At 41.1% G+C, this 9,162-nt stretch overlaps 1 protein-coding gene across 7 annotated transcripts in view; it reads right to left on the bottom strand.

Annotated features, from left to right (window-relative positions):
- Window positions 1–5,521: 5,521 nt before the first annotated feature.
- zbtb7c (zinc finger and BTB domain containing 7C) overlaps window positions 5,522–9,162 on the bottom strand; it is a 156,450-nt gene continuing 152,809 nt past the window's right edge. For all 7 annotated transcript variants that reach the window (XM_033033807.1, XM_033033827.1, XM_033033851.1 and 4 more), the window contains one exon: window positions 5,522–8,119. In XM_033033807.1, coding sequence (XP_032889698.1) covers window positions 7,483–8,119 — 637 coding nt within the window. In that variant the 3' untranslated portion in view covers window positions 5,522–7,482. The remainder of the gene's footprint in view (window positions 8,120–9,162) is intronic.

Here is a 9,162-nt window from a genome sequence, read left to right as displayed (position 1 = left end):
TAACTCCATCCTCAACTATCCCATTCGACACCCCACCCCCCTTATTCAGTTTAAAACCACTCGTGTAGCAGTGGCAAACCTGCCTGCCAGAATGCTGGTCCCTCACCTGTTAAGATGCAATCCGTCCCTTTTGTACAGTTCCCCCTTACTCCAAAACAGAGCCCAGTGATCTAAGAATCTAAATCCCTGCCCCGTGCACCAGTTCCTCAGCCACACATTCAGGTCCCGTATAACCCTGTTCCTGCTCTCGCCAGCTCGGAGAACTGGAAGCAAACCGGAGATAACAACCCTGGAGGTCCTGCTTTTCAGCATTTTTCCGAGCTCTCTAAAGTCACGCTGCTGAATATTCATCCCCTTCTTTCCGACATCGTTTGTGCCGACATGCACTACCACTTCCGGCTGTTCACCTTCGCCCTTGAGGATTTTCTGCACTCTGTCCGTGACATCCTGGATCCTGGCACTAGGAAGGCAGCACACCATCCTCGCATCCCGTCTGTTGCCGCAGAAACCCCTGTCCGTACCTCTCACAATGGAGTCTCCCACTACAATGGTGTTGCCTGACGTTGGCCTTTTTGGTTTTGGCTCAACAGCCCTTTTTGCTTCGCAAGCCAGTCCGCCGCTCGGTGTAATAACGTCTTCTGTCCCAACAGCTTCTAAGTGGGTGAACCTGTTCACAAGAGGTACAACACCCGGGGACGTTTGCATTCCATGTTTCCCTCCCTTTCTCACTGTCTCCCACCTTCTCTCTTCCAAATAAAATTGAATGAGAACAGCAATTAAGTAGATTATCATGTACAACCACAACAGACTACACATATTAAAATGTAGAAAAGGAACTGCCTTCCATCACAAACTACAAGTAACTATATTCATAACCTATGACATTTGAACTAGCTTTACTTGTCACATTGCCATCCCTCTCACTTATGGCTGACTCTCTCCTGATCTCTGAAATGGCTTAGTAAGCGACTTTGTTGGAGGGGAATTGGGAATAGCACGTAAATGGCAGCCTATCTCACATCCAATGGATTAGTTTAAAATATACATCTGTCTGTACAATGGATGCACATTACATTTTTTTTATTGGATAGCTTTTCCACCTGCTAGCAGCAACTGTCACCAATCTGACAAATTCATTTCAGTATATATAGCTAGCCTACTTGTTACTCATTGCATAAAAGTGTGTGGCTGATTCTTCCCTCAGGCTAACTAATTAATTGGTTAGTTTAACCTTGAAATCGGCTTTCCTTTAACTGCTTGCAATTTAGCCAATTTCACCCCATAGCTCATCCCTGCACCCACGGGCCTTGGCCTTGGCGCCTCCTTCTGTAACTCCATTCTGAACTTCAGACATCAGTTTATTTTTTATCAATTTAAAGAGTAATACAGAATGTATTAGTCAGTTTATGTGTACCTGGTTTCTATTCAGTGACCATCGTGTAGGTGGCACAGTGACGCAGCGGTACAGATTCGAGTTTGATCCTGACTATGGATGCTGTCTCTACGGAGATTGCACGTTCTCCCTGTGACCTAATGGGTTTTCTCCGGGTGCTCCAATTTCCTCCCACATTCCAAAGACGTGCAAGTTTGTAGGTTAATTGGCTTTGGGACGCAGTGGGCCAAAGGGCCTGTATCTCGAAACTAAATGCAACTAATATGTTAGAAGTTAGGTGAATGTGTTTATAAATCTGTAAATGAGACACATGGTGTAATTACACCTTCATAGGTATGATGTGATGCATGGTCTTGATTTAAAATGTCAACAATTCCTTCCTCTCCACAGATGCTGCTTGATCTGCTGAGTTCCACCAGCAGTTTGTTTTTTGCTCCAGATGACAGCATTTGTTTTCTCTGTATTTTCATTCATTGTTTATCGTCTGGAACAAAGTAGTACACAAGCCCTCTGTAACTCTAGCTTACTTCGAGACACTATTATGTATTGCATTTCCATTCTACAAAACTGACTCAGAACACCTCCAAATATACTACTTGATGAGGTTAGTTCAGATCAGGGACAGCACAGTGGTGCAGCAGTTGAGTTGCTGCCTTACAGAGCCAAAGACCCGAGTTCGATCCTGACAACGAGTGCTGTCTGTATGGAGTTTGCACTTTTTCCGTGTGACCGTGTGGGTTTTCTCCAGGTTTTCTCCCACATTCATTCCAAAGATGTGCAGATTTGTCGGTTAATTAGCTTCTGTAAATTGTCCCTGGTGTGTCGGATAGAACTAATGCAGGGGTGATCGCTGGTCGGCGAGCCGAAGGGCCTGCTTCCATGCTGTATATGCTCTAAAGCTAAAACTAAAAAAAGGTAATAACTAAAAGTCAGTCCAGAAAAAAAAAATAGCTGTTTGAACAAACATTTTTAACTACCTGCAAAACACAAAGTGCTGGAATAACATGGCAGGTCAGGCAGCAATAATGAAGGAAATGGATAAGCGATGTTTCAGGTCAAGGAAAGAGCGTTCATGTCGCAACCCTGTTTCCACCAATCTTTCCACCACCCCACACAAGAGCACAAGAAACGCAAGACGCAATTGTATTCAGATGCCAAGAGGTGTGTTCAACTCTGGCTGAACAATTTCTAATCTTGTGATGTGGACTCAATTAAAAAGAAGGTCAGAACCCTTCTTCCCATATAGAAATATCATCTAACCATTCCCTCCACAGATGCTGCCTGACCCCTGGTGTCGGGGTTTATGGGGCAAAGGCAGGAGAATGGGGTTGAGAGTGAAAGATCAGCTATGATTGAAAGGTGTAGACTTGATGGGCCAAATGGCCTTATTATGCTCCTAGAACTTATGAGCATGAGCTTATGACGCACTGAGTTACACCAGCACTTTGTGTTATGTCCAGGATTCCAGCATCGGCAGTTCCTTACATCTCCATTATGAACTACCAACTGAGCACTGCTGATCAGTAGCACTAACTGCAGGAATTTGAACCTCTGTGAAGCTTGATAAAGGAATCATGCACAACAGCAGGTTAGGCATTTTAGGAGCAGAGACTGCTGTTTGCAACTCATGCCAGATGTTGGGCCTCAATTCCCGTCATATCTGTTTGGATACTTTATGAGCTGCAACTGTATCAAACATAAATTCATCAATATCATCCAGCCTCTTAATAGTGCAAGAAAGATGTTTATACATATCCTTAAGGAAAACTTGAGGAGAAAGGTTTTCCAAGATGGCTGAGGTTAACTTTGAACCTCTGGATTGTTTAGTTAATTTCTTGAGTATCATACTTCATTCCAATACAGAATTTACCAAGGAGAACTGTTAATCCTGAGTGAATCCGTGCCAAGTTAGATACAATTTTATTACTTACTGACGAGTACATGAATGGACAACAGTCAAAAAGTTATATGTATTTAATGTTATTTCAGGAGCTTGGATGTAACTTGAAACTTGTGTTGCCACCAGCTGCAGAAGATGCAGGTGAGAAGGTGGTATGTGTTCACTATTTCATAACAATATTTCATGCTTGATCTGACCAGTACCTGCAGACACATGCAGGAACTACACCAGTTATACATTTCTTTCTGATACTTGATTCAAAGAGGAGTCTTGGGTCATAGAGTCGGTTATAGATCGACAGTCGGAACCTGTAGTCCAGGTTGGGTCCGAGTCTGAAGAAGGGTCTCGACCAGAAACGTCACCCATTCCTTCTCTCCAGAGATGCTGCCTGTCCCGCTGAGTTACTCCAGCATTTTGTGTCTAGTCTTGGGTCATAGATCTGTGTAGCATGGAAACAGGTAATTTGGCCCAACGTATCCTTGCCAACCAAGTTGGCATTCTGAGCTGGTCCCATTTGCTTGCATTTGGCCAACACCCCTCCAAACCCTTCCATCCATCTACCTGACTAAATGTCTTTTGAAAGTGGTAATTATATTCACTACTATAGCTTCCTCTGGCAGCTTGTTCCAGACATGGATTACTCACTGAATGAAAATATTTTCCCTGAGGACCCTCTTCCCGCCTTAAGCCTATATCTTCTAGGAGTAGAGTCCACTTCCCAGAGAAAAAGTCAGTGAGTGTTCATTTTATCAATGCCCCTCATGATTTTGCACACCTCAATAAGGTTATCCCTCAGCCTCCTGCATTCTTAAGCAAGAGCAACCAGATGCCTTCTTCACCACCCTGTTTAGTTTGCCTGGGTCCCACTTTCACGGAATGGTGCACCTGTTCTCCTCGATCCCTCTGTTCTATAACATTCTCTCTACCATTTACTATATATGCCATATAAAGTTGCCAGAAAGAAATAGCAACCAGAGGATTGACAGATGTTTTAGAATTCTGCAAAATGGACCAAGAGATGAATTAAGTGCATCAAAGTATGAGAGTAAACTTGCAATCAACATAAAAGCAGATAGTAATCGTTTCCATTGTAAATTAGTGAAGACTAATGTAGGTCCCTTAGTTAGAAATGGAAGAATTCATATTTAAAAAAAAGTAGATCAATTAAACAAACACTTTAGTTATGGCTTCACACAAAAAACAGGAAATTGGCATCAGTTTAAAAAAAAGTAGGAAAAATGAATGGGACCAGAGCTGATAAATGCCCAGGTCTGATAGTCTACAGTCCAGAGTACTAATACATGTAGCGATGGAAATGGTGTATATATTGGTTGTCATGATTCCTACACCATTGGAGGTTGGCAAATGCCACACCATTTTTTTTTTTAATGAAGGAAAGAGTAAACAGGAACCATAGACTGGTTATCATCATTTCATAAGAATGGAACCTAAATGATATGATGAGATGACGCGGAGAATATCAATAAAATCAGCGGTCAGTATGGATTTTTGATAGGGAGATCGTGTTTGACAAATCTACTGGATTTTCTTTCAAGCTATGACTGGTAAAAGATCCAGTGTATTTGGATTTTCAAAAGGACAATATAAAAGTGTGCACTAATATTGTTTTTTAAATTTTATTGAACTTTTTTGTTTATTATGTTATCGATCTGTGTTTACAGACCTGTTATAATGCTACGCTGTTATAATGCTACAAGTAAGAATTTCATTGTTCTGTTTTGGGTACATGTGACAATTAAACACTCAATTCTTGTTCTTAAATCAAATCACATGGGATTAGTGGTAGCATACTGGCAAGGACTGAAAATTGGTTGTCAGTTGGGAAACAATCGGAATAAATGGGTCTTTTTCAATATGACAAGCAGCGTCTGGTGGGATACCAGTGGGATCAGTGTTTTAGGCTCCAGCTATTCCAATTGTATGTCAATGACTTTGGAAAATGTTTGTCAATGACACAAAATATTGCCGTTGTGAGTTGTGAGGAGGAGATTAAAAGAGGTTGAAAGAATGCGGAAATACACATCGGATGCAGTATAAAATGGATAAATGGGAAGTGGTGATATGAAATTAAATTTCTCTACCCATAAATTCCTTGAAGTAGAATTTCACGACAATGTAAGAAAATGGAATATGAATATTGGGAAAATGGGGTTAGGCCAGTTGCTTTATGCAGAGAAAGCATTAACATAAACTCAAAACCAAAGGGATTTAATCTACACTTTATATGATACATTGTCGGGTTTCCAAAGGTGAGTGCCTTTACACAAAATATCTTGTTTATTTTGCAGAAGGTAACAGTTGTAAAGAATTCATAACAAAAAAAAACATATTCATACTCCATCTTCTGTAAACAGTGCATTGCATTCATCTGGATATTTGCACTTTCATATCAGTAACAGGATAGATGAATAGGGATGGCATATTGCACAGTTAGTAGTGTTTCCACCTCACAACTCCAGATACATAACTTCATTTCTGAACTCCATGTTTGCATGTTCTCCCTGGGTTCGCAATAATGTCCGGCTTCCTTGCACATCCCAAACACATTTAGGTTGGTAGGTTAATTGGGCACTGTAAATAGCCCTGGTATGTATGTGAGTGATGGACCTGGAATGAGGGAGCTAATGGAAATGTGGAGAGAACAAAATAGGTTTAGTGTAAATGGGTGCTAGATGGCTAGCATGGACCAAAGGGCCTGGCTTTGTTCTTTACGTATCTGTGCCTTCACGAGAGCCACAGATATGTAGGTTAGAAAACCTACGTTAAACCATTGAATTGGTCAGTATCATTGTCTTGACTGGTAACGTCACCTATCCATGTTCTCTATAGATGCTGCCTGACCCGGGCAATCACAGAAGGACCCAGATTATCAGGCAACTGAACCATCCACGTGCAACTAGAGAGCAGTCCTGAACTACTATCTACCTCATCGGGGACCCTCGGATTGTCTTTGATCGTGCTTTACTGGCTTTAACTTGCACTGAATATTATTCCCTTATCATATATCTGTACACTGCGAATGGCTCGATTGTAATCAGGCATTGTCTTTCCGCTGTATGGTTAGCACGCAACAAAATCTTTCCACTGTACCTCTGTACACGTGACAATAAACTAAAGCTGAATACCCGCTGAATTACTCCAGCTTTGAGTCTTGCACAGTTCTCTGAGCTGGATCTCGTCGCCCTAGATGTTTTTGTTGTTTAAATAGTAGATAAATAAAATTGTGTTTTGGCCTGGAATTGTTTTGTGGTACCTTCCAACTTAGGGTACTATAATTGTGAGTCTTTTTAATCTTATGCTGTTTTTCCCCCATTGTAAATTATCAATTACTGCAAGGTGCAATCATCTTATAAACTAAGAGTATAATTACTTATGACTATCATGGCAAGATTGATAGAGAATGAAGGTGGCCTACCTTATAGCTAAAAATCCAGCAAGTAACATCAGTTCTCCCATTGCATATGCAGTCTGCAGTTATGATTCTTCTGTAAGTGAAGACAGTATGTAAAGCAATCTAATATCCTGATGCTATTTTTCCCTTACCTAGAATATGGAGATGGTCCTTGCACAATATATTCTGCATATATATAGAAATACAACAAATCAAGAACTTTTAACCCTTTTATGTTAATCAGAAATTATTTTTCCTTTGTTAACAAACTTCTTAATTAATTAAAGCAGCTCAGTTCAATAAATTAAACCAAATACAAATCCGGCAACCTAACCAATGATATTCAGCTGAGAAAAAGTTTCTGGTTTTGATCAATGAATGAGCCAATATTGAGATCCCCTTTTAATGCCATGGAAAACTCATTTGAGTTATTGAAGAGATAGGAGTCACAAGAAGTACATAACATTACAAAAATAATGACATCAATTCTCCCACAAAACATCAGCAAAGGGAAAGGAGTTTCAAGTTCATGTAGGCTACAGTATTCAACTTCTTTGGATCCTTTTGTTTAAATACAATTATATAATAGATCAGTTCTAGATCATTCGGTGGTCTGTAAAATTATTTGTTGAAGACATTTTATACATAAAATGTAAAGATAAATTCCCCACTATCATCCATTTATGTTTCATTTTCCCCTTCAGAAAGTAAATGTCAAACTATGGAAATGTATCTCTGCATTAATTTCAAGTCGTTTAAAACTCATCATCTTGTTCTTTACTTACTAGTCTCCGGAATAGAAGCAGCAGGATTAAATTGCATGCCCCATGGATCACTTGTTGAGAAATAGTGTCGGGGTAAGTGAGAGAAAGCATTGTTGTGAGTCAGGCTAAAAGCAAAGATGCTTCTGTCCCTTTCATCTATGACATGGTTCCCATTCAACATGTTTGCCATGAAATTTTCTCTTTCTTCAACTGCTGTGTTGCTGATGAAGGTCTTGGAATTTTGAGCATCTACATTAAAGTGCTTTTCAATGTAGCCGAGCTCCATCTTGCTTGCCTTTGGAATTCTGTCCTCTTCTTTTGGCAGGATGCTGATGCCGCTTTCATTGGACGTTGTGCCCTGAGATGGGCCGCCCTGTGTGTAGAGGAGGCTGGTGGAGCGCCAGGCAGCAGGTTTACGGCCCCGCCGAGGCCGTGGCAGGCGGCAGCTCAGCCTCTTGATGTGTCTGTGCAGGTGATCAGAGCGGGTAAAACTCTTGAAGCAGTGCACACACTGGTAAGGACGGACGCCTGTGTGTATCCGCATGTGGTTTTTTAAGTCATAGTTATGCACAAACCTAGCATTGCAATGAATACACGTGTAGGGTCTTTCCCCTGTATGCTTTCGCATGTGAATCTTCAGCTTGTCCTGTCTGCAAAACAATAGAAATCATCACAGAAGGAACAACAATGTGCTGGCACAAAGTTCATGATGTGTTCAAAGTTGTATTTTTAATCCTTTCATTTTTTTTTTTGTACCCTTGATATAGTAAAACATTAAGGCAGTTCACACAGGCGTTAGCAAATTAAGGAGCAAGAAACCGGAGGAACTCATCGGGTCAGGTAGCATCTGTGGGGAGTGTGGAAAGGAATCGTCGACATTTCACATCAAAACAATGCATCAGGATGTGGTTACCAAATTAATCACATTACCAACTTCAAATTAACACCAATGGACAGCATGGTATAATTGCTTAAGAAGGAACTGCAGATGCTGGAAAATCGAAGGTACACAAAAATGCTGGAGAAACTCAGCAGGTGCAGCAGCATCTATGGAGCGAAGGAAATAGGCAACGTTTCGGCCCGAAACGTTGCCTATTTCCTTCGCTCCATAGATGCTGCTGCACCCGCTGAGTTTCTCCAGCATTTTTGTGTACCTATGGTATAATTGCTGCCTGACAGTGCCAGTGACCCGTGGTCGTTCCAGACTATACGTGCTGTCTGTACGTTGTTTGTACATTCACCCCATAAAGAGGAAGAAGATTGGACTTTTTTGCCTTCCATCACAGTGAGGGATGTGGGGAATCCACTGTGGTGGATGTTTATGTTAATTTTTATGTAGTTGTGTGTCTTGTTGCTTTTTTTTTTTCATGTATGGTAATTTGCATATCACTGTACCTTAATTGGTACATGTGACAATAAAAGACCTTTGGAACCTTTGACCTGCATGGGTTTTCTCCTGGTGCTCCATTTTCCTCCCACACACCAAAGACATACAGGTTTGTCGGTTAAATAGCATGGTATAATTGTAAATTGTCCCCAGTGTGTGTAGGATAGTGCAAGTGTGCTGGAATCGCAGGTCGGCGCGGACTCGGTGAGCCGAAGGGTCTATTTCCGCGCTGTATCTCTAAACTAAATTAAACGACAAAAGGAAACAGAGGGTTGATGATTAGTGGATATGTCTGTGAGGTAGACT

Source organism: Amblyraja radiata, chromosome 1 (assembly GCF_010909765.2).
Source record: "Amblyraja radiata isolate CabotCenter1 chromosome 1, sAmbRad1.1.pri, whole genome shotgun sequence".
In the NCBI taxonomy this organism is placed as follows: domain Eukaryota; kingdom Metazoa; phylum Chordata; class Chondrichthyes; order Rajiformes; family Rajidae; genus Amblyraja; species Amblyraja radiata.
The sequence above is the reverse complement of the archived record's forward strand: the minus strand, read 5'-3'. Positions and strand labels throughout refer to the sequence as shown.